Below are 24,986 nucleotides of genomic sequence, written 5' to 3' on the forward strand. Positions count from 1 at the left end.
GAACGTGTGTAGCTTATGTGCTCATGTGTGTTTACCACATGTGTGTAAGAGTACATTGTGATCATATACATATATGTGACTTATACACTGATCACATATGTGTGCACATGTATGATCACATGTATATGTGTGGGTGTGTGCATATGCATGATCACGTGTGTGTGTGGCTATGTAAGGGCATATGCATGCATGTGGGTATATGTGTGCATGTGTGTGATCACATGCATGTATGTGGCATGCACAAAGTCCCTGGTGCAGCATCCCATCTGCACCCAGGGTCCCCAGGCCACCTTCACATGGGAAATTCTGCTAGGTGACAGGTAGCCCCGGGCAGCACAGGCACACGAAAGAACAGATAAGCACAGGGGAGGGACTTGGACAAATAGGAAGGGGTCTCATGTCCTTGGGTTTCTTTTCTTCTGGAAAATTCTTAAGCAAACAAACAGGAGGAGATAACTCTACCTCTGTGCTGAGTGGGCACTTGGCCTAAATACCCTGCTCACCTGGCCTCCCTCTCCTCAAGCCCTCTCCTCAAGTGTCACTCCCTGCGTGTATAGGGAGAGAAACTGAGGCTCGCAGATGGTCACAAGCCACTGGGTTCCTGCACTGGGTGTCCTGAAGATGCACACCCCAGCCAACCATATGCCCCACTCCCACTGGGGGGCCTGGGGTAGAGGGCCCTGGCCAAGCCCACCTCTGCCCCTCATTACTAGAAGCTATGAAGAGCTTATGCCAATGGCCTTCTGGGAACCTCAGGACACCTGGGAACAAGGTGGTTCCAAGAGCTCCAGCCCCAGCCCTCTCTCTCCTCGTCCATAAATGTAGGGCTGGATCACCCAGCAGCAGGGCAGGGGACACATCCCCAGGGGACCAAGGTAGCCAGAGGGACAGTCCTGGTCTCAGTTCCTCCCTGGTCAGGCTCAGCCACTCTCTAGAGCAATGTCACAGTGGGAGCAGGACAGTGGGAAGGTGAGGCAGGGGTCAGACGTCCACGGACCTTCATGCTGGGGATGATGCGCAGGAACCGGAACACGATGAGCATGTTCACCAGCCGGGCCATGTCCCACAGCGACAGCAGGCCCAGCATCTCTGGCTTCCTGGAGAGACACACAAGAGACTGGTTGGGAGAGCCTCAACATGCCAGCAACAGGAAGACACAGAGATGCAGAGAGCGAGGCGGCGGGTGGGGGGGGTGCTCCATCTCAGGTACAGGACAAAGTCTGGATGGTACATCCCTGGCAGCCCAGGACAGCACTGGCCAGGGCACAACCCCTCATGGTGGCACCTCGGCTATCACACCCCCCACCTTACAAAGGAGGCCACTCAGGTTCCAGATCCCGGAACACCCAGCTCAGGTCCCAACAGAAGTAGAAGAGACCTGCTCCCCAAGCCAGTCCCCTGACCCCAGCCCTATTTCACCCCTTTTTCTGACCTCATCTGAGATCCCTGTTGGCTGACCCTGGCTCCTGACCCCATCCCCTGTCCTGTGGTCCCATTCTATGTCCCGGCCCCTCTTGGTATTTCTCAGGGGCTTACTGGGCTCTCATTCCTATTTAAATTGAAACTCACTCTCACAAAGGACACTCCCCTTGTGATTCTCAGACAAAAGTACACGGTGGGCTTTCAGTGAGCTTTACCGACAAGCCAGCCCTACAGCTAGCTGCCCGGCACAGGGGACCACTGCTCCTGAGGCCGGGGCTCCCGCCAGGCCACGAGGGACCCGCCAAGGACAGCACCAGCCCAACTGTCTGCCTGACATAAAACCTTCCTGGCTGGCTCTGCAGCAGCTGACCCTAAACAGCCAGTCTTTCAGCCCCACTCCCCATCTCCAGCACCTTCTAGCTGCCCCACTAAAACATCTCTATCCCAAAGAGATACCAAGATACCAGAGCGGCCAAGAGGCCCAAGGCCAGTGAGGCCAGCACACACACACTGCAGGGGCAGCTATGTCCTGGGCACCGCGACCTCACAGCCACCACACTTCAAGGCACCCAGACATCTAGACTGCTATGTGGCCATAACAGGGGTGGTGGGACTCACAGCAGCCCCGGCCTCCATCATCTTACAGGGGGCTAACCCGACGACCAGAGTGGGGGGTGACAGGCCAAGGTGACACAGCTCCCAGCCCGACTCCAGGGCTCAGGGATCCCGCCAGCCCTAAGCTGGGCATCTCCACTCCCCAGGGCACTGGGGGCCGCACGCCCCACCCCGGTGCTGGTGCCGAGGCCACTGTCCCCTAGAGACTTGTCAAGGCTCTAGGAACGCTATCATTCTGACAGCGAGTTAGGACACGTTCCCCAAGAGCGACGAGAGGGGTCTGCACCCACAGTCCTCAGCGGCCAGGCTCTGAGCCGCCAGCTCTCCTAACACTAGGGCGCTTGGCCCGGGAGTCAAGCGGCCCGAGCAGGCAGGCCCACAGAGAGCGCACCCCCCCTTGGGGCCTAGCAGGGCGCTGGTTGCTGTAGCCTCCCTCGGTTCTCTGCAGTCACATACCAGCCTGGGTGTGGGAATCGGTACACAGCCAGAGTTGAGATCTCCAAAACCTTTAATTACAAAAGAAGAGAAGGCATCGCTACAGCAACGTTAATCTAGGTGGCTTTCCAATGAATTATAAAGCTCGTGTGTAACATGTTCCCCGCAAAGGGGGATTTGGGGAGAAGTCAGAGCTCTATCCTCGACCCCATGGGTTGGTTCCAAACGTGGGACTTCCTGCAGCTGAGAGACTCTCAGGTATCAGGAAGCAGCAGCCCGCACATACGGAGGGCGGGATACCGGAAAGGCTGGCGGGGGCCCAGGTCGAGGACAGACCAAAGGCCCCCGTCCCAAGGGGCCCGCAGTTCCTAGAAACACGAATGAATGCAGCACCAGCATGGCTGCTGACACACACACACACCACGCGTGACCCTCTACTCCCACAGCTTCTGGGGAAAGGGTGCCTGGACCCCTGCCTCTCCTGCCACCCACAACAAGGTCCCACGGTCCTGAGCTCTGTGGCCGGGGCTGGTGAGCCAGCGAGGCCCCTCTCAGGGGCGGGAGAGGCAGCCTGCCTCCCGACGTTCAGACACGGTGGAAACCCGGTTCCTACAGCCGCTCACAGGAATGCCAGCCCTCTGCCACTGGAGGCAGGAGCCCAAGGTCCTGGGGCCCTCAGCTCCCGAGGGCCAGCCTGAGATGGACACAGCACAGAGCACGCAGAGAGCACGCCGCCCACCCGGAGAGGCCTATCCTAGACTGGCCTATCCTAGACTTTACCAGCAGGACGACGGTGAGGAGGCCATCAAACAGGTTGCTGGAGTATGACAGGTACCCCGGCAGGCCCAGGGCGAACACCTTCAGAAGCAGCTCCAGCACGTAGTACAGGATGAAGACACAGTTGAGGATCTGAAAGGAGGACAGCTACCCAGTGCTCAGTCCCGACCTGCACCATGGGCCTCTCAGGGCTGCTCCGCCCGCGTCCCCACCCCCACACACATGGGGCGTCTCCAGTGCCCCCCTTCCTGATCCATGCCCTCGTCAGGGGACTGGCCTCAGTGGTAACCCACACAGCTGCACCCCCAGCGCATGCTCACCTGGCCCCACATCTCCCACCCCACATCCTTTCTGTGCCTGCAGGCCTGGGTCACCCCCAACCCACCCCACCAGCTCCTGTTCTGGCAGTGGCTCCCTCCCCGTGGCTGCCACCCAAGCCCACGCCCCCGGTGCTCTGCCCTCACTCCTCCAGTCCCCATCTCCACGGGAACATCAGGGCGACCTCTAACAACGCACATGGGCAGGGGCCTCCCTCGGGGGAAGGGAGTGTCAGAGGAGGTCTAGCATCTAAGGTGACCACAGGCCACTGGGTCTCTTGTCTTATTTGAAGCCAGTGAGTAAAATACAGAGGACCTCTTCCCTTGATGGAGGCCTCACGGCACCGCCCCCGGGGTGCACAGAGCCACAGTGGGGGGGGGGGGGATCGGGTGGGGGCACAAGGGGTCAGATGAGCACTGCGGTCACCTCGCATAGGGGTCCAGCCTAAATTTCCCATTGTTAGTGCTGCCCCATCCACACCCATGAAGAGGTCGCTGTTAAGGCAGGAAGAACATTTCTGACCCTGCGTCCTGAGCCATTACCATAGGGCAGAGCAGGATGGAACTCTGCAGGCACCCCAGAACCCCCTGCGGCACTCCCGAGACCAGAAGCCCCTCACAGACAGTCATGCTGACCATGATGCTTAACAACTACTGCTAAAGAAGACAGACTCTAGGGGCGCCTGGGGGGGTTCCACCGGTGAAAACGACTACCTTCGGCTCAGGTCATGATCCCGGGTCCTGGGATTGAGCCCCACACAGGGCTCCCTGCTCAGTCGGGGGGGCCTGCTTCTCCCTCTCCCTCTCCTCACTGCTCATACGCTCTCTCACTCTCTCTCTCTCTCTCTCTCTCAAATAAAATCTTTGAAAAAAAAAGATAAAATATAGGTCAACTGCATCCAACTTGATTTTGTCAAGAGTAAAAACCAACGGTGAGTTACTCACTAGGAGACTGAAGCATTCCAGTGTCATCCAGAAATAAAGTACAACGGAAATAAGACTTTCTTAAAGTATAAAACAAAGGAATTTCAAGCATCAGGTCAGGAAAACCATTTTTTCCATTTTGATGCTAGATAAAGTCTACTCTCTGTTTAATACACGTGACATTCTGTGACAGTTTTACATCAGACAAATCAAGCTGTTTCCTACATAACTAATTAAAGACCATTCACTCACTTCAATCAATTTTAACACTGTTCACAAGATCTTTCATTAAAATAACTTTAAAATACCTGCTTTGTTAGGGTTCTGGCATTAAATAACATAGGGGTGTTGCTATTTTGCTTAAAAATCCAAAACAAAAAAATGGTTTTCAAATTCCTAAGGAGATTGACAAGACCTAGTAATGTTAAGAAAAGAGCTCACAATTCCAGAAAGGGCTGAGCACTGGCTGAGAAGCAGCCCCGAGGGGGAGGCTCCAATCCCAGGGCCAGAGAGGCCCGGAAGACGCCTTGGCACACTTGCGGCCTGCACCGCACCAGCCTCTCCCAGGCCCAGCACCCACTCCTGTTGCAGCACCCCATGATGGAAGGAGTGGCTCTGCACCAGAAGGGCCCCAGGGAGGGGGAGGCTGTGCCCTCTGCTCCCGCTGACTCTTCCATCACCCTGGCGAACGCCTGAGAGCAGCGCGGCCCCAGAGCTCACCCCTAGGACGAAGTCGTCACGGTCCTCGGGCAGCACATCTGCATCCATCACCAGGAACACCTGCAGAGCCAGAGCGGCAGGCAGCTCACCAGCCCAGGCCGGTGCCGGGGTGCCACGGCCAGTCAGGGAGCTGGGAGGAGGGGCAGGGGCCAAGGGGGTGGGCAGCGAGGCGCCTCCCACGTCCACACGAGGGCAAGCCCGCACTCACAGAAACAGACACAAGGTTCCCAAGGGCGATGAAGTTCCCCAGGTAGTCAAAGTAGCGGTGGCTGAAGAGGAACTGGGCACTCTGCAGGAAGGGAGACCCGTACTCGGGCCGCGGAGGGTGCTACGGAGGGAGGGAACACACCCAGGCTCAGAAACACGAGTCTGCAGGAGGCTGTGGCTGCAGGGAGCCCGCCACTGCCCATACCACCTTATTCTGGAATTCGACTTTTTTCCTACCTCCTGTCTTATCCAAGTGTGTCCAGCCTAATAAAATAATCTCAAACAATGGAAACAGTTGCACACACTAAAATGTTCATCGCAGTCGTCTCTTAACACCAAAGAAAGCTAGAGAGAACCTAAATGGCCACAGACAGCTCAGGGAAACCACAATATAAGGCAGCCATCTAAATGGACACCAAGTGCTACACGACAAAAACTATTCTGGGAAAAAATATGACAATTACACACTAATAACTGAAAGCTTAACACGGAACAGGGCTCTTGCGGATGCAGTGCTGAGCTGAGGCCGAGGCTCATCTGGTGACTTCACAAATTGGTGTCAACAACAAAAAAATGAGGGCTTTGGACAAACTCAGGACTCTCCTGGGGAAGGACACATGGAAGTAGTATAAGTCTGTCATGGAGACAGGGAAAATCCTCTAGAAGGTTCCTCTAGGTCAGACGTGACCCAGGCCACTCTCTGTGGTCCGTGAATTTCATGATTGACAAAACCATCCCAGCTTCTAAGAGCCAAGTGCTCTCTGTTCCCATCTGTCATCCTAGGGGCCAAAATTCCCAGGAGGGCAGATCCTGGCACTGACCATTAACGGTCACCCAGATGATCAATACCAATAGGTGCTGTAACCTTCCCAGCTCCCCCCAGGTGGCCTGGCACCAGTTACCTCTTTGATCACTCTTTTGTCAAACTCATTGAAGAGTTTCTGAAACTCGTCAGCTGACAGCAGGTCATCACCATAGGAACACACCTTCTGCAAAAGAGGGAAGCAAGTCAGCCGGGCTCAGCTGGGAGGGGAGGAAGGGCCGCCACAGGAAGGTGCACTATCCCCGGCCCCACCCGGCCTGGGCCAGCCCCAGGTGATCTGAAATGACAGCCCTGTGCTGAAAGGGGGCAGCTGGCTGAGGTGACCATCAGGAGGGGCCCAAAGCCCAGGCTGGGGAGGGCAAGAGGACAAGGGGGCTCTGGTACCTCCACAATGGCCTGTTTGTGGGCGCTGTCCAGCTGGACCTTCTGAAGCACCTGCAGGAAGTCCTGGGGCTTCACCCCAACTCTGCGAAGAAGACACCCACGTCCCAGTGAGCCCAGCTGGTACAGCCCACCAGGGCACCCGCACCTCTGACCTGAGCTGTGCCACATGTGACTGAGTGGCCCTGGGCAATGACAAGGGCCTCCGTCATCTAAAAACCCCCAAAGACACTACTGTCCTGCCTTCAAGAGGAGCACACGGGGCTCAGAAGTGGTCCGCAGCACAAAAGAGATACGACAGGGCAGCTCATGAGCCATCGGGATCATCACCTTCCAGACACCACCTCCAGACCAGGCGGAGGCAAAGACATACGTCCCAGGCCCCGCAGGTTCCAGCAGCCAAGCACAGTGGTGCAGGAAGGGCGTGAGCCAGAGGGGAGGGCCAAAGCCAGCCAGCCCTCATCAACCCACGGGCTCCAGGGGTCATGAGGACAAATGAGTCAACCCAGAGAATGACAGCCCTGCAGTGCCAAGGATGTGGTGTTTCGTGATTCCGAGGCAGCGCTAAAATCAGGCACAGACCCCAGAGAGCTAGGAAACGCTCCATGGAGCACCTAAGGATTCCCTCCCCACAGCGGCCCCCATCTCCCCAGGGAGAAGGGCCCCGGGAGCCCTGCACTCACCGTTGAGGATGGGCTTCCCCCTCCGCGGTCTTGGAGAGGACCTCATAGGCAGCCCGGGCTCCCAGCCGCCTCCGGAACAAGGAGGTCTGGAAAGACTTCTACAAGGAAAATGGCTCTGAGTGGTGGTGTTGGGCCTCCCCCTGCCACACATCCCCCCCGCCCCTGGCTCGTGCCCAGCGGCCTCCAGGGGCACCCTGTCTGCCTGCAGCTGGGGAGCAGCTCTCACCCCCTCGGTCACCAGAGGAACAGCCAGACTCTTCATGGCCCATGGATTCACTAAGGTGCCTATCTGGGGTGCCCAGTTCTCCTGCGTGGCGGGCTCGGGGCCACTCACGGTGGAGCTGCGACCTCACGGCCTCCCTCTAGAGAAGAGGGAGCAGGGAATGGCCCCTCGGGGGAGGATGTGGCAGGAGGGAGCCAGAGGGCAGTGCAGAGACCCCCGGGACCACCACCCCCCTGGGCCCACCCGGTAGCCGTGCCCCGCTGGGCCTCCAGGGGCGGCTCCTCACAGAGGAGCAGAAACGGCAGCCCGGCTCACCATCAGGTAGCCCCGGAACTGATTGTAGATGATGGCCGTCAGCAGGTTCATCAGAAACAAGCTTCCTTCACGTGAAAAAGCCACAGTCAGTGGGGAGCAACAGGCAGACGGCAGAGTCCACAAGGAGCAGCAGCATCAGGGGCCCAGGGCTAGGGGCAGCACCCAGGGGTGCCAGAGGGCCAACACAGGCACAGCAGACCCACAGGGGCTGGTGAGCAGGGCCTGGACGACCTCAGAGCAGGGGGAGCCCATCAGTCCCGCCAGGGGCCTGGTCCACATGCAGGCCTCCCTGTCCTCATCTACTGAATACGCGTGCCACCGGGCCTGCCCAGCCACGGCCACTGACGACAGAGGCTATCGGTGGCCACAGACTGAAAACCACGAGGCGGGCCACAGTGAGGCGAAGTCACGAGGTCAGAGGGTACACTGAGATGAGGTCACAGGGTCAAGAGGGCACACTGACGCAAAGTCAGCAGGGAGGGCACGCTGAGGTGAAATCATGGGGTCAGGGAGGACGCACTGAGGTGAAGACACGGGGTTGGGGAGGACGCAATTAGGTGAAGATGTGGAGTCAGGGAGGATGCAACGAGGTGAAGATGCGGGGTCGGGGAGGACGCAATGAGGTGAAGACGCGGGGTCGGGGAGGACGAACTGAGGTGAAGACGCGGGGTTGGGGAGGACGCGCTAAGGTGAAGACGTGGGGTCAGGGAGGATGTACTGAGGTGAAGACACGGGGTTGGGGAGGATGCACTGAGGTGAAGACATGGGGTCAGGAAGGACGCACTGAGGTGAAGATGTGGGGTCAGGGAGGATGCACTGAGGTGAAGACGCAGGGTCAGGGAGGACACACTGAGGTGAATTCAGCAAGGAGGGCACACCGAGGTGAAGTCATGGGGTCGGGACGCCACACTCACACCTGAGCATTCAGGATCTTGCCACTGGGGGCAGGATCTTGTCCCAAGTGACGCCTACAGATCCACCGGAACTTACCTATCAGGGTGAAGACTATGAAAAAGATGGCATAGGCCCGGTTCCTGGAATACGCAGGAGTCATAACTGAGAGAAAGAAATTAGGAGAAATTAAAACGTGCTCACAACCTCAGCCTCCAATCTAATTCCCAACACGGCCCCACACAGTCTGCCCTCTCAACAAAAAGAAGGGCTCTGACTGGGAGACCTAGGAGGCCTTCTTGCCCCAATGCTGACCCTCACGCCTCTGCTCACACACCCTTGGAGTGGGAACTCACTGCTTTTCCAGGCTGCTCCTCCTTACACTAAGCTGAAACCTGCTTCCCTGTGAACCCCCCGCACCCCAAAAGCTCAGCTCTCCCTTGGGGGATTTGCTAGACTCACGGGACACGTGAGGACAGTGCTCAGGGTGTCCCACTGCACAGCTCTCTCTGGGTGTGGAAGCTGGGCCTGCCCTCCCGGGAAGGTCTCTCTGATGGGGGGATCATCCCTGAGCCCAAGACCAAAGTCTCGAGCCAGGGTGGCGAGGCCACAGCCAGGCCCTAAAGGCCCACAGCACCTCATCCTGGCCACAGCCTGGCCCAAGCAGAGAGGCCCCAGCACAACCCCAAACATGAGCACCACAGCCACCTAAGACCCAGGGCTGGTCACCTTCAGGGCCGAGCCACACCCCACAGCTGGGCCCAGGTGGCGACAGGGAAAGTGGCTGGGCCTCAAAGATGAACCCACCAGGGAACACGCCAAACACACCACCATTTGTCACCTTGTTCATTCTTAGCTTCTCAGTAGAGTCAGGAGACGGGAAAGACAAGGTGAAGGGAATAGAGGAAAAAAAGAAGGAGGGGAGGGAGCAAAGGAGATGAGAAATAATGCAAAAAAAGAGGAAACAGGAAGGAAAAGAGAAGAGACAAATAGAGAAAGAAAAACAAGGAAGGAGCGAGGGAGAGAACCCAACGTCCTCCTTTTCATCCTCCACCCAGCGATAAAAAAAGCCCTCCACACTGCTGCCTCCCAGAGCCCAGCGCTGAGGCTCCGCACGAAGCACACCCACCCCCAGGCCCCGTGCCCCCTCCTCACACACCGTCGGGGTTATTGGCAGTGGTCAGCAGCACCAGCAGGGAGGTCAGAGCCTCCGGCAGGTTGCGAAAGTAGATCAGCCTTTCCCGGTCCTGCCCATGGTCCTGCTGAGAGCAAATGTGGCAGCTCTGGGGTCACCAGGCCTCTGCTCCACCAGCTGAGGCCCAAGGCCGACTGGAGCTCCGTCCACTGCGGGGCCAGCATCCCCTGCCCTGCACCCCCCCCATCATTTCCCACCAGACTCTGCCCTCACGGCCAGACAAGACCTAACTCGGGGCCTCTGAGCCCAAGAGCCAGTGCCAGGAAAGCTGTACAGCCCCCGAGACACCGGACCCCGAAGCAGGTCTGCTCAGAACTGTGGTGAAAAGCTCTCAGCCACACTGGCTGACACAGACACAGCATACACCATTAGTCACACAACCACATGGACAAATACACGGATGTACAAAGACACACACAGAGCACACACCCAGGTACAGAGACACACATCCAGCACACACAATGACACAAACACACACTCAAGAGATACAGACATGGGTTCCTTTCACAGGGAAGTGCACACACACACACACACACAAAGGGAGCTCCAGGTCTTCCAGAGTCAGAAGGGACAGTCCAGTCCTCCCTCACGGACAGTACAGCCTGAACCCAGTATTGCCACAAACTCAAGGGACACTGGCCTCACTGACTACCCCATGTTCCCAGGACAGAGATGCAGGACAGCTCCTGCCCTGAGGAGGACAGGGACCCAGGTCAGGATGTGAGGACAGACACACTGGACCACAGATGCATGGGGAGGAGACCAGGGTGAGAGGTGCCAGACACCTCCACACAGCAACAAGCCATCGGGGGCCAAGCAGCAACAAGAGCTGGAAGAGAAGGGGACCCAGGAGGAGGGCAGAAGGCCCAGCTGGAGAAGAGGAAGCGGAGACAGGCAGGTGCTGTGAGGGGAGCGAACAGCAGTGCAGTCCACCCCGACGGCCTCCAGTGCCCGTCTGAGGGGGCCTCTACCTAATGAGGTGCAAGGAGAGCTGGGTCAGCGACAGGGCAGGGAGGGGAGAGGAGGGAGGGATGGAGGGAGGCGTGGGGAGGAGCCAGGCCGACGAGGGGTGGCTTGGCAGGGGCACTGGGACGACGGGTCATCTGAAGAGACACTGCAGTCTAGGCAGGCCATCGCTGACCCTGGTCACGAGGTCAGGGCGGCAGCCTGACCTCTCCTCCACCTCTGCAGCCCAAGAGTGACCCGGAGGGCCAAGCTGTCCATCCACCCCAAGGGATCCAGGCTGGGGACAGAAAGGAGTGTGGTACCTTCTCGCCTGTGAACAGCAGCATCCCAAACATGGTGAAGACACACAGGTGGAGCGCCAGCAGCAGCATGACACTGGAGGGACGGATGCAGGTGCTCAGCACAGGGCACATGCCCCACGAGCCAAAGGGGATGGGGGTTGAGGGGCAACCGGCCCAACTGCTCAGGGGAACCCTCTGCCCCAGAACCTGCCATGCACTCAGCTACTGGTCCTGTCCTGAGGGAGCTCTTTCCTTGGCAGGGACAGTCGGGACCCCAGGGGCATACCCTAAGGATGCCCCTGGACTCTCTGAGGGGTAAGGCCACATCCCTCCATCTGGGCTGGACACTGAGGGCTCAACTATGTGAGCCACGAGGGGAGGGGATGCGAGGCAGAGAGAGGCCAGGGGATAGAGAAACGAGGGGGGTGGTGGTCACGGCCACAGAGGGACCGAAGGGGAGCATCTGCAGGGCTCCGCAGCTATTGATCAGAGGGCACAAGACCACCAAGGGGCTGCTAAGAGGCCCCCAAACACCCCCACACTGGCCTCCCCCCAGGTGGGCACTGGCCACACCCCAAGGTGCAGTCCTGGCACCCCCAATGGCAGGAAACCCCACCTGCCCTGCAAGTCCCCGCACCGAGAGCCCACCTGGCCATTTCCGGCAGTGATGACCTGATACACTTGAGCGTCTTCTTCATCATGGACGAGTTCTGCATCAAGAAGAAGGGGCGCAAGAGCCTACGAATCCGCAGGGGCTGAAAGACAGCAGAAAGGGGCCCTCCACTTCCGCCCAGGCCCGAGACCAGAGGTGCAGAAGAGCCCTGGAGCCCCACTCAGAACCCCCCACCCTGCCCCGGCCATCTGCTCACAGCCTTGGCCTCCCTACCCGGTCTCACGCAGGCTCCGCATCCTCCCCCAACCCCTGCCAACGGGTCACCCCACTCCCATCAGCCCTGCGGCCTCAGCACCATGGGGACTCCACTCCTCTCTACAAACACACCCAGGGGGCTACTCCAAGCTCCTGGCTCCTCCCCTGTCCCCATCCCTCCCAGCTGCGGCCCCATCCCTCACACACGTGTGTCCACCTGCACACACAGCCTCTGTGCGCCTACCCGACACATGCACGCCCTCTACACACAAGCATACATACATGGGTCCACACACAGGCCCCCATTTCCTCCTTCCCCTCTTCCTTCCTGTCAGAACCAAGGAGAGGCCCCCCCCACCTTCACCCCCCAACCCCGTCCTCAGGACCACCCAGCCGTCTCAAGGGCTTGTCTCAAGGGCTTCCCTCAGGAGCCCCTCCTCCCTCCTCCATAGCAATACCACACACGTTCTAATGCCCTTCACCTGCTCCATGTGTCCCTGCTCCTGACCCAGCCAGTCCTCCCGTCTGGGCTGCTGGACCCAGCCTCAGGGACGACCAGGCCTGAGTCTGCCCAGCGCCTCAGGCTATCTCCCCCATACCTGACCCCCAAGTGCTGACACCCAGATCCCCTTCCTCACCTCTGCGACCTCATGCCTTGGCGCACTTGTCAGGCCTCCCATGCAGTTTTAAGCACCATGCTTATGCTCTGTACTCTCACATGCCGCAGCCCATCCCAGCTCCTAACTCGACTCCCGTCCCACTGTCTTAGAAACCAAAAGGACCACATCCCCTCCCTGTCCAAGTCCTAAGGACTGCCTGGAGGCCCTCTCTGGCCCATCCAGGGGCCACTGCTCGCCCTCCTGCCCACCCCTCTGCTCAGCTGGCAGGCTGTCCCTGTCCCTCTCATCCAACCTCCTCTAGCACAACACCCATGGCATTCTGGAACGCCACGGTGCATCTGGGCTTTCCTCATACTGTGGGTCTCTCTTACAACAGAACAAGGTCCTACCAGCGCTGGTCCCTCTGGATGGTCCACAGGACATGTGATCCCCAGGCCTAACTCAACCTCCCTGGGCTGCACACGTTCTCAAAAGGGGGCCCGGGTCCCGACACAGGACCAAGAAAGCCAAAGGAAACAGCAATAAATGTATGCTCAGGGCCCTGCCCCCACCCCGTCCCTGTGGGCTGAGGGGCCAGCGTCCCCAGCTCACCCACGATCTCCACTGCCCTGGATGGAACCCGTCTCAGTGCCTGTAACCCGAGTCTCTTAGCCATCCCTCCAGGTCAAGCAGGGCCTGAAGGTCCTACTGGCACCCGCACCCCGGGACTGGGACCCCCACCTGTCATCAGACACGGACCAGCATGCAGCTTCTCCCAGCTGTAGTAACTCAACCTGCCAAGAGCCCTCCCAACGCTGGGGCCCATCAGGGTCATGGACACAGAGATGTGTGGCCTTTATGAAGGATAAGGAGGCAGACACAAGCCTCAACGCCAAGGAGAAGCCGGCCCGGTGCCAGTGAAGCCCCTGGTGAGGCCCGCACAGAATCACAGCCCACCAACTAACCTGCAGACACCCCGCCTCCCAGCAGAGAGAGCCACAGCACAGTTGTGACCATGGTCTATCCAGCGGCAGACCACGTGGGACCTGACCCTCTGGCCCACGAGGACAACAGACAGAGAGACTGGGCTGGAGCAGGTGGGGGCCCCTGGTCCTCCTCGCCCTCCCTCCCCGGCACCCATGTGAGGTCTTTGTGATTGGCCAACTGGACAGGAAAGAATCTCAGGCCTGGTCTGTAGATGGTTCTAGGTGATAGGCTGACCCTACTCACAAGTGGACCACGTGTGGCATTACAGCCTCCATCAGGAAAACCCTCCAGTGGCGGAGCCAAAGGGAAAGCTTTGCAGGGGGCAGGGCACAGAAAGAACACAGCACACAACTGGGGACAAGGTCTGAGAAGCATGCATGTGGGTGGGCAGAGTGAACACTCGAGAGACAGATGACATGTCCTGTGACATCAGAGACTTTCCCCCAAGGCCACCACGGATGGCCTGCCCTCCAGAAGCAGAGCCCATCTGCACTCAGCCCACCCCCTGATGTGGCCCCCTGATGGGTGGGTGACTGCATTGGGCCCCTTCCCCAGGCAGGACGCTGGCTGTCCTCACTGAACAGTCACGCGGGTTAGGGCTCTGCCTGGGACCACCCAGGACCGCGACCCAGGCCTCAGAAGCAGTCAACCCATGGCAGGGGCTCGGTGGCCCTGGGCAGGCTGGGTGACACCCGTGCTGGAGGACAGCCCTCTATGGGACCAGAAGAGGCACCAGAGGCTCTGAGCACAGGATAAAACAGCCCACAATTCGGTGCCCTGCTACTCTGGGAACGTCCACTCCGGGGGGCAGGTGTTCCCTCGGGGACACGCTGTAAGTCTTATGAAGGCAAGAGTGGGGGACAGGCAGGGGGTGCTGCTGCCCAGAGGGTCAGGGAGGCCTCAGTCAGGGACACTGAGGCACAGCCAGCAGAAAGATTATCAGGAAACTCCGGGAATCAAAAAAGGCAGCACCACCAAGGACACGGACTGCCAGGAACAAAGATCTGGGTCTCCGCTCAGGGCGAAGACCCAGGGGAACTGGGGAGCAGGGGAGCCACAGGGCGCCGGGACACTGGGCAGGAGGAAGCTCTCAGGGTGAGTCAGGGCCGCAGCCAACAGCAAAGCGTGACGTGAGACACTCCGAGCAGCCTCCCTTGCTCAGTGCGCAGATGTGGGTTCGTATATGTTAACTAAGCTCTTTCCTGCAAGGAAGCAGGAGGCGGGCCGTGGGCCCCAGCCGTCATCGGTTCCCCTTCAGCAAGCCTTACTCTTGCCAGTGAGGACACTGTGGGGCGGGGGTGGGGGGACACGCACCTGTCCCCTTGCTGTCCCTTGGGCAGTACCCACACCAGGAGCTCCCAGTCTCCCCTTCCTTCAGCCCTGCCAGACCAAGCAGTCTCCGGTGGGGTCCTGGTGATCTGCAGCCCTCCAGGGCCTGGAGGGCAGGGTGCCAGCTCTGGGGGCCCCTCCCCTGAGTTTCCTGCAGTTCTGGAGCCTGCTGGGCCCGCCCCCACCCTGTCCTTCTGCCTTATCAGTTACTCAACACCTGCTTAAACCTCAACGTGAGTTCTCTTAGCTAAAGCACTCAATAGGCTTGTGTCCCTGCCTGGCCCTGATGGACACGGATGTCCCCACACCTACTTCCCTGCTTCTGTTCTTTCCAGGCACTGGGCAGTGCATCCGGGAGGGGGGTGAAGGGGACGCTGCAGTTCACATGGGCTCTCCCATGGCAGCCCTCCCAGAGCGTGGGCCACATGGCCACGGTGAGGCCCCAGGATGCGGGGGGACCTGACCAGTCGAGATGCTCAGCTGAAAGGTGGCGAGGCAGGAATTGGGAGTCCTCGCACCCTCCCCAGGCCTCAGTGTCTTCTTCTACAAGCTGGGACGAGGCTCCGTGGCCGACGGCTGGCTGAAGGAGGGTGGGCAGAGCTGGGCAGGGCGCAGGCCACCAGAGCTTCTAGCTCCCATCTCAGAGCACAGCACCACCTACCTCCTGGCAAACCAGACCCAGTGACACGATCCAGTCCATGAGAGACACGACCAGCACCACCATGTAGGCCAGCAGCCAGAGGTTCTTCTGGAACTGGGCCCAGCCAACCAGGTAGCTCTGCAAGAGAGGCGGTGAGTGAGCGGGCAGCCCAGTAGTCACCAGCCTGCGGCCGTCAATGCCCCCAAGTGAGGCAGGGGCAGCCAGAGCCGGGAGCTTCGGCCAGCAGTGTGCTCTCACGTGACTTGGGGAACATGAAGCTGAACTCCCTGGCCAGCCTGCTGGTGACCTCGGGCAGCCAGTGACCTTGTGCTCAGCACTTAACCACTCTGTCCTGCTTCCTCAGGGGCAACAGGATCTGAGCCGTCCTGCCCATCCCACCCGTTAGTTTAGCTCATGCCCAGGAACCACTGGAAAAGAGCCATTCTAGAAACGGGGCTTTGCCAATTGAGGCTGTACCACCCAACATGGTCCACTTCTGGTTAGGGCTAGCCCACACCCAGAACCATCCATAAACCAGGCCTGAGGTCTGCCTCTACGGCCAGGGGCCAGTCATCATGAGGCCCATGGGCGGCAGGGACATCCAGAGGTCACAGCGTGCAGATAAAAATGTGTACTCACTCTGACTTTTGAGACTCCCCAAACGTATCAACCATTCAAAAATACTAATGAGACCTTCTCGCTAGTTTCAGTTCCAGTTTAAAAACCCCCAAAGCCCCTAAACACAAGAGCTAAAAAAGAACCACCTCGAAGCTACCCAGGGCCCTCACCCACGGGCCTCAAAGTCAGCAGCAGAGGCCTGAAGCCACACCCCCCGCAGGACAGCCCAGCAGGTGCTGGGCAAAGGCCCTGCCCAGTGACTCTGGGGACAGCCTGCCGCGCCACCCGGCCCGCTGTGTCCGGAGGGCCCAGCACTGGAGCGCTGGAATTGCTACCGTCTGACAAAAGTAACAACGTGTGACCCACAGTAGGACCCGGCCTCTCAGCCCCCCTGCATCTCACTGGGAAGCCATTAAGGCTCTGAGCCTCTGACACGGCTCAGCTCAAATGAGCAAGGCAGGGCACACCTCCAGCTTCCAGAAGGCCTCAAGTCAGAGAGAATCTAGAGTCAGACGCACACCATGTGGCTACAGGCCCCACGCCCACCTCCTCCTGTGTTCCTTTTCTGCTGGGGGTGGGAGGCTGGGCCAAGACCACTGGTCTACCCTCGTCCTACAGGGGAAGGGGGCCTCAGACCTTCAGCCACTCCCAGAGGCCTCGCGAGGCCATGCACCTGGCAGGGCTGAACCCAAGACTCAGTTTCATCTGGAGAGGGCCGAGAGCTGACAAAGCCCAGAACCCTCCACCAACCCAGGCCTCTGCTCAGATGGTCAAAGTGCACAGTCAGAGCCAAAGGCAGCTAACTCCAGGAGTATGAAAACTAATCAGGAAAGCAGCACCAGGCTGGGAGGGCCCTGGTCCCTGCGCTCTGGCACCTGACGGCACCCACCTCACCTTCACAGAGACGTCGGCCACAAAGACCAGAAGGCAGAGCCCCTCGATGCTCTCAGTCAGGCCACATGGTGGATCCCAGGGGGGCGAGCGGTAGCGGACATCCGCGGTGCTCGTGAGCGAGGAAGGGGTTTCGATAAAAGCCAAAAACAGGATCAAGAAAATGGTGAAGCTCAATATCCTGAAAAAAGGAACAAAAACTAATTAAAACTCACGAACCAGCCGTGCTCTGGGCCAAACACTAGATCAGCAGGCAGGGTCCCTGGGAGGACAGCGGGACAGACTCCACGGTTTCAAAAGGCAAGGCCATGGGGCAGCCCCAGTGGCTCAGCAGTTTAGTGCCGCCCTCGGCCCAGGGCCTGATCGTGGAGACCCGGGATGGAGTCCCACGTCGGGCTCCCTGCATGGAGCCTGCTTCTCCCTCTGCCTGTGTCTCTGCCTCCCTCCCTCTCTCTCTCTCTCTCTTTGTATGTCTCTCATGAATAAATAAATAAAATCTTTAAAAGAAAAAAAAGGCAAGGCCATGCTTCCTGGTGTGTGCCCACTCTCAAGGGGTCAGACAGCGCAACTCAAGCCAACACTCCATCTCCAAGGCTAAACCTCATCACCAGAAAAGCCCCTCTTTCCTTGGGCTGGGCTCCTTTCCGGAGGAGGGAAAAGCAGCTCCTTCTCCACTATGGGGAGGGGACAGCCCGCCAGGACACTGAGACCAGCCTCCCCCCGTCCACCCAGACCGCAGGAACCCCACGCTGCATGCATGTGCCTTCTCACCATTGGCACGTGTTCGAGTAATACAACCGGTAAAGCCACATCGACCTGGCATCCATGCGGTGGTTAATGGAACGATACTGAAAGTGAACATCACACAGGGGAGCGTGAGTGAGGGTCCCCTCAGAGCTGCACAGCACAGCCAGCCACATGCAGGGCACCCACTGACCCCAGGACAGGCCCTCGGCAGGCAGACGGGCTGTGGACCAGAGTCCACTTTCACTACATACCTGGACAAAAGGCTCTCTTGGGACCCTGCAGGGGCATGTTTGCTGAGAGAGGCAGAGCACCCTAGGAACCTGTCCTGCATGGACACATGCTTCTAAATGTATAGCTGTATCCACTGCCTGCCTGTGAGGCTCTCCCCTCTGCTGTGCTAGGCCCCTACAACCCTGTCACTCTCCAGGACACCCTAGCCTAACTCCCCACATGGCACGTTGCTTCCTTCCATCGCTATTTCTCTCATTGAGCCTGAGTGCTGTTTTCCAGCCGGGGATGGTCTGACCATCTCTGGGCATCTTTCACAGGACCTGGGACAATGCAGGTGCATGACAGGCCCTCAGGAGGTAACTCAACAAAACAAGCAATTGATGCTAGGACTCAAAAGAAGAACACCCAGCACCCCAGCAACCCCCTGCCTCAGGGAGGACTCCAGGCAAGTCGGGCCCAAAGGCCCCATCATCACAGTTATATGATGACATGGATCAGCCACCCAGGCCTGGCCCCAGGACAGCAAGGAGGGGACCAGCAGGGCAGCCATCACCCAGGCCCCACAAAACCTGGAGACGAGCCCAGGCCCAGCCACTAGGAGCAGGTGCCGCCCACCTGGATTGCATCTTCGATGAACACAGTAGCCTGGTCAAAGCAGAGATCCCACCGGGACGCAGCACCTGCAGGCAGAGAAAACACATCAGGCGACAAGGCAGATGACGTGACGCTCGCCTGCTACAGGACAATCGAGATCAAGGAAAGAATCTGGAGGCATTCTTTTCCAAGGCTCTGGAATGAGATGCCTTTCTCCCTGCAGCAGGTCTGCACACGAGGCAGCCCCAGGCCCGGCACTACCCTTCTGCCACCTTCAGCAGCCAGCAACTTGGGAGGCAGAGCACAGGAGGCTGGACGGGGCCTCCGTGGACCCCAGCAGGCTCCGACTCTGAGCAGCCTTCAAGACAAGTCAGGCGGCTTGAAGCGTCAGCCCAGCACCCCTGCCGCCTGCCCAGGGAGCAGCCCTAAGCTACACACTAGGTCAGTCCCTGCCGCCTTGGGTTCCGTCCACTGCTCAGGGCCAAGTGCCACCTCTGTGGCTTCATTGCAGAAACCACTGCTTGACTCAAAGGAGAAGAAAGGTGTGAGGAGCCATGGCTCACCCCACCCCTGAGGTCCGTGAGGGAGGGAGCAGCCCAGGCTGCGGGGGAGGGGGGGGGGGCGCCATGGGGAGGCAGCGCAGAGCCGGCATGCAGCCTCCAGCACTTCCCAGATTGGGGCTTGGAAATGAAGAGGACAGCTGCTTCTGTGGAAGATTCTGCTTTCACATCTGGCCCCTTTGTGCCAGCAGCTCCTAAACTGCCCGTACCTGGCACGGAGAGAATGCAGCTTTGTGCGTGCCTCTAGAGCAGAGGTCCCAAAGCCAGAGGCAGAGCGGGGGGTGCGCCACTGTCTGCTCTGCCCATCACCCCCAGGGAAGCGACTATCCCTGTCCTCAGGACTCCCACTGCAGGGCCCGGGGGGTCAACTGGGGACACGGGGGACTCCCGACAGAGGCAGGAGCCTAGGCTCCAGCCTGGCTCTGCCACCACATTGCTGTCACCCAAAGCAAGTGCCCTCCTCTGTGTGGGCCTATTTCCCCCCATGTACAACCTCCATGCTCACCCTGAGGAGCCTTGAAGTTCTCCCAAGGAGGCTGTGAGGATGGTGACTGCCAACTTCCCCTGACGGTGTCCTGGGAACTGTGATGACAGCACTCTGTTCTACTCCCTGCTATACCCACAGAGCCTAGGATAGCACAGGGCTCGGCACATAGTATCCTCAAAGCTTCTTTGTGGAGCGATCAGCCTGAGGGGAGGCTGCAGGGCAGGGTGGTCTGAGGACCCACAAGGGGCCCCAGGTTACCCAAACCTCAGGTAAGAGACCAGATCTCGGCCTAGAGAGATCTAAGGATACAAGCTTCTCAGACAAGAGCCTCTAGGCTCACTCTAGGCCCAGATGCAGGGTGCAGCTGAAGGGGCTCACGCCCAGGCAAGCCACCACAGGCCAGGGGTGTCAGGCACCCTGAGAATTGCCCAGCACACATCAGACCTCTGGCCTGGGTCTCAGGGCACCAAACCTCATCAAGGCCACCCCACCTGCTCTGCAGCCCCTGACACCAACAGCCAGAGGTATCTTCTCACAAACCCTCAGTCATGAACATGTCACAGCTTCCCACGTGTGCCCAGTGCTTCTGGAAAAGGTCCACATTGCCCCTACCTGGCACTACGGGCACCCACCTTACCCATCACCAGCCATCCTGCTGCTTCCCCCATCCTCTGCCCTCTACGCCACTCATCCTGAACTTGGCTCTGCCAAGGCCAAGTTCTCCCCAAGACTCCAAGCCGTTGCCCAGGCTGTCGGCCCTACCAGGATCACTGCTTCCCAACACGGTGGTCTAGGGACCACCACCCCATGTGGCAATAAGTGGGCACTCAGGTCGGAGTGTCAGGGTACAGCATCTGCCATAGGAAGCAGAGGACATCACCGGGTCCCACATCAGCCCAGGACCAGTCTCTCCACCCCAAGCCCCCCTCCTTCCTATTTCAGGCTCCACCCTACCCTACCTGCCTGGGGCCCCAACCAGCTCCCTGATGACCCTGGACAGGCCCTTCCACCTCTGTGCCTCAGTTCCCCATCACAGGTCACACACAATGGGACATGTGCAGACAGAATGGGGTGCTGTAACTATTTGCTGCTTTTATTCTAGAAGCCCCTTCCATAGCATAGCGCTCCCTCTGACTCTTCCATAGCGAGAAAGAAGGTGATCTCCCTGACCAGGAACAAGAAAAGGAAAGTACAACCCTGGCCCTGCAGCCCGCGAGGTGAGGCTGGGTCAAAAGGACCTGCTGCAGGGTCCACGGGGCACCCAGCAGCACAGTTCCCCGACCCGTCGGCAGAAGGATCAGGCTGTGGGACATGCAAGACCTGTGCAGAGCCCTGCCTAGGAGCCTCCACAGGAGTGGAGCACAGACCAGCCATCCTCAGTCCCCACCGCCCCCAGGGCCAAGCAGCCTAGCCAGGGAGACTCAGAACACAGACCGTCCCATCACGTTCTTGGGAGCCCTCACGGAGGCCATGGCGCCAGGACAAAGAGCCCTCTCTGATGGTCTACACTGTCTGGCCCTGGCTCCTAGCTTACAATGCAGGTCTCATCCGCTGGCTGTCCGCTCTGCCAGGACTGGGACCTATGACCATCAGGGTGCTCCACCCAGAGTGGCCCTCAGCACCGACTGTACCAGCTCTGCCACCTGGCTGGGCCCCACACTGAGGGCATCCTCAGCATTCTCTCCAAATGCTCACAACACTCAAGTCAGCCCCTCAGACTACTTCCCTTTTAGTAAAACTCAGAAAGGTCAGGCAACCAGCCAAGGTCACACAGCCAGAAGTGGGGGCACGAGAAAGGCACTCTGACCTCCAGATGCAAACAAAGTCTGCAAGCTCTGTGCCCCTTGCCCAGGGATGCGTGGGGCCCTGTCGCAGGCTGGATGGAGAACTCTCTCAGGACAGCCTCTGAGATGCGCAGGCAGGTGGCTGCCTCGGCCTCTAGTTTTCCGTCTCCTAAAAGGAAACCGTCACCCCCATAGTCACAGATGGGCACACACTATGGGCCCCTCCCGGACAGAGGATAAAAGCAAGCCCAGAAAGGGAAAGTGCTCCTGGAGAGAACACCCAGTGTGGCACTAGCAGCAGCCGCAGCAGATCCCAGGGCTGAGCCTGGACAGGTCCCAGACACTTTCTGGGCCCCGGTTTTCTCCCCGGTGAGATGAGGCTGAGGCCCTTCCACGCCTAACCCGGCACCCAACCACCCTGGTGTCTGCCAGAGACAGATGGACTCCACCCTCCTGCCCTCCTCGGGATTCAGCAATTTCTCTGCTGGTAAACAGGAAGGGCAGGCGGGAGCTGCAGAGGGCAAAGGGAGGAAGCTGCCCTGGTCTGGGGTCGCCTGCCCCCACGCCACGCCTGGGGGACCAGCCTCCAGGGAGCCTTGAGCACCTGGAAGGAGAGGGCACACTGAAAGGACCCCTTCGTCTACTCCCAGTTGGGCTTGAAACAGCTTAACCGCCCCCCCAGCCACTTCTCCGCTGTGTGACCTTGGGTGGGGAATGCCCCTCTCTGTGACTCAGTTTCCCCTATCATAACCAGGAGGGAAACGAAAGCTCTGCCTTCTAAGAGCCACCGAGGCGATCCACCCGAGGCCCACCGAGGGGGCTGCAGGGGGCTGCGGGGCTGTGGCCGCCTCTGGGACGCCCGGGGGAGGCAGGACCCGGGCGCCCGCGACTCCGCAGGCTGCAGCCCCCGCCGCGGCCAGAGCGGAGGGCGCGAGGCCGGCAGGACCCCGTGCGCCGCCCCCGCCCCCGCCCCCGCCCCCGCCGCTCACCAGGGTCGCCGCGAACGCTGCCGCAAGCCGCTGAGCCCGCCGGCCAGTCGTGGCCGCTGCCGCCCCGGGCCCGGCCCAGGAGGGGCTCCGACTCGGCCCGCGGGTCCGCCATGGGCAGCGGCCGCCGGACCCTCCCCGGAGAGCAGCTCCCCGCGCGCGACCCCACTGCGCAGGCGCGGCGGCCCCGCCTCCGGAGGTCGGGGGGAGGAGAGGACAGCGCCGTGACGTCAGGGATCCCCTTCGCTACCAGCCAATAAGAACGGAGGGTTCGCGTGGGGGCGGAGCTTACCGGGCCCCGCCCCCGGGGCGGGACTCGGCGCCCTACGCTCCAGGGAAGGGCGCTAAGGACCCTCCGCGGCTGGGAGGATGCCTTGTTAAAGAGCCGGGTGGGCGGGGTGGGCAGCTCCGGGGCGCTGGTCAGGAGGCAGATTCCTGGGCCCTCCCGGACCTGCTGAGGCAGAAACTCGCGGCAGGGCCCAGGCATCTGCTTTGCTTGTGAGTGGTGGGTACCTAGGAGCGAGGACTGAAGGACATCGCCCCAGAATGGAACTTAAAACTAGTAAGATTAAGTATAATTAAGAGTAAGGCTTAAGGATCCCTGGGTGGCGCAGCGGTTTGGCGCCTGCCTTTGGCCCAGGGCGCGATCCTGGAGACCCGGGATCGAATCCCACGTCGGGCTCCCGGTGCTTGGAGCCTGCTTCTCCCTCTGCCTGTGTCTCTGCCTCTCTCTCTCTCTCTCTCTCTCTCTGTGACTATCATAAATAAATAAAAAATTTAAAAAAAAAGAGTAAGGCTTAAAAAGACAAGTGACACACTTGGAAAAAATATTTACAACATACATGAAGTAACACATAAATAGCTTGTTTTCCATTGCTGCGGTGATGCCTTACCGCAAATTTACCGAAAACACCTGCCATTTATCATCGGTCAGTCCCGGAGATCAGAAGTCCGGCGGCCGGACTAGGTTCTCATGTCGGGGCCTCACGAGGCCAAAGTTAAGGTGTTGGCCGGCCTGGGTCACACTCATCCAGGGCTGGCAGGTTCACTGCCGTGGGACCAGGACTGTGGTCCTTGTTTCTTGCTGGATGTCACCAGGGGTCCTTCTCAGCTCCTAGAGACCACCACATCTTCCCTCACGGCCCCTTCCATCATCAAAGCCGCAAGAGTGCACTGAATCTCTCTTATGCTTGGAATGAGGTGCTTCAAAACGCCTCCAGATGCTTCCAACCTCTCCGACTTCCTCCCTCTGCCACATCTCTTTCCTTTTAAGGACTCCTGTGATTACATTGGGTGCATCAGATAACCCAGGATAATATCCTTATTTTAAGATCAGCTGATGTTAGTAACTTTAAGTATATGTGCACATCCCTTTTGCCAGCTATCCTACTTTAACCACTGGAGCGGTGCTGGGAGGTGAAGGTACCAGGAACCAAAATTCTGCCTCCCAGAGAGCTCTTAAAAGTCAATAAGAAAAAGATCAAATTCTCCTCAGGTGGGAAAGAAACAAAAGACTTGAACCAGAAGTTCTCAAGAGAGGAAATATTGATATAGAGTGCTTAAAACAAAGCTTCACCTCATTAGAATACAGAGAGATGCAACCTAAAATAACAATAAAAATCATTGAGTGAATCAGTTGGCAAATATTTAAAAGTGCTGGAGCTCAAGAGCGTGGCTATCCCAGGAGGGTAGAGAGAAATCATAGAATTTGTTTATGGGTTTGATTTTAAAAGACAAAACCAACAACAACAAAAAGAAAAGAAAAGAAAAGAGAAGAAAAGAAAAGAAAAGAAAAGAAAACAAGAAGCATGCATTTTACTACCTGAAAGAAGTATGATGCTTTTATTCCGGAAAAAGAAAATAATAGATACATGCAGAACTTTGTAAAAACAGCCCATCCCCCAAGGATCTCTTTTTATTGCAATTAAAGAATTCCATTTATGTTTGGGCACAAACTCCAGGAGGCCCAAGTGCAATGCAAGGCAGTAAAAGCCTTTTGTGAAAATTAATTATAGGAAACCTCATGTAAAATGGAGGGAGGAAGGGCACCCAGCTGACTCGGTTGGTAGAGCATGCAACTCTTGTTCTTGGGTTGCAAGTTCAAGCTCCACCTTGATGTAGAAGATTACTTAAAAATAAATTATTTTAAAAAATAAAATAAAATAAAATGGAGTGGGAAGGCCAGTATGGGGTGGGGTGGGGCTCTCATGCACCACCACTCAGGGTATTCAACTATAGACCCAAACGGGAAGAGCAGGTACCTTACATTTCCTGCTGGAAGAGCCCACCTTACTCCCCTGCTGGAAAAAGGAAGATTTTCTCCTCACCCAGCAATAGGCCGGCCAATGAGAGACAGTCACAGCTCGACCAATGAGAAACCAGGATACCTGGAAACTGATCCAGTGGACTTTCTGTTTAGAGTAACCTGCCTCCCCCACCCCCATAAAAGAGGGGTCCTCTCCTTTGCTCTGGGAACATGCCTGTGGCTTT

General features: G+C 58.5%; 1 protein-coding gene across 6 annotated transcripts in view; it reads right to left on the reverse strand.

Annotated features, from left to right (window-relative positions):
- The window catches only part of TPCN2 (two pore segment channel 2), a 66,290-nt gene extending 43,661 nt beyond the window's left edge, over positions 1 to 22,629 (reverse strand). For 5 of the 6 annotated variants that reach the window (XR_005373566.1, XR_005373565.1, XM_038563659.1 and 2 more), the window contains exons 1-18: positions 22,500 to 22,629; positions 18,701 to 18,765; positions 17,879 to 17,955; positions 17,111 to 17,288; positions 15,620 to 15,736; positions 11,824 to 11,930; positions 11,197 to 11,269; positions 9,893 to 9,995; positions 8,833 to 8,898; positions 7,843 to 7,907; positions 7,305 to 7,402; positions 6,625 to 6,706; positions 6,320 to 6,406; positions 5,419 to 5,538; positions 5,211 to 5,270; positions 3,253 to 3,381; positions 2,494 to 2,543; positions 998 to 1,097 (exon numbers count right to left, since the gene is read on the reverse strand). Coding sequence is in view for 4 of the 6 variants with exons in the window: in XM_038563659.1 (XP_038419587.1) it covers positions 998 to 1,097; positions 2,494 to 2,543; positions 3,253 to 3,381; positions 5,211 to 5,270; positions 5,419 to 5,538; positions 6,320 to 6,406; positions 6,625 to 6,706; positions 7,305 to 7,402; positions 7,843 to 7,907; positions 8,833 to 8,898; positions 9,893 to 9,995; positions 11,197 to 11,269; positions 11,824 to 11,930; positions 15,620 to 15,736; positions 17,111 to 17,288; positions 17,879 to 17,955; positions 18,701 to 18,765; positions 22,500 to 22,611 (1,689 nt within the window). In the remaining 2 variants the exon portion in view is untranslated. The remainder of the gene's footprint in view (positions 1 to 997; positions 1,098 to 2,493; positions 2,544 to 3,252; positions 3,382 to 5,210; positions 5,271 to 5,418; positions 5,539 to 6,319; positions 6,407 to 6,624; positions 6,707 to 7,304; positions 7,403 to 7,842; positions 7,908 to 8,832; positions 8,899 to 9,892; positions 9,996 to 11,196; positions 11,270 to 11,823; positions 11,931 to 15,619; positions 15,737 to 17,110; positions 17,289 to 17,878; positions 17,956 to 18,700; positions 18,766 to 22,499) is intronic. The other variant, XM_038563658.1, reaches the window with a different exon arrangement.
- Between the last annotated feature and the right edge of the window lie 2,357 nt (positions 22,630 to 24,986).

The sequence above is a fragment of the Canis lupus genome, chromosome 18, assembly GCF_011100685.1.
Source record: "Canis lupus familiaris isolate Mischka breed German Shepherd chromosome 18, alternate assembly UU_Cfam_GSD_1.0, whole genome shotgun sequence".
Taxonomy (NCBI): Eukaryota; Metazoa; Chordata; class Mammalia; order Carnivora; family Canidae; genus Canis; species Canis lupus.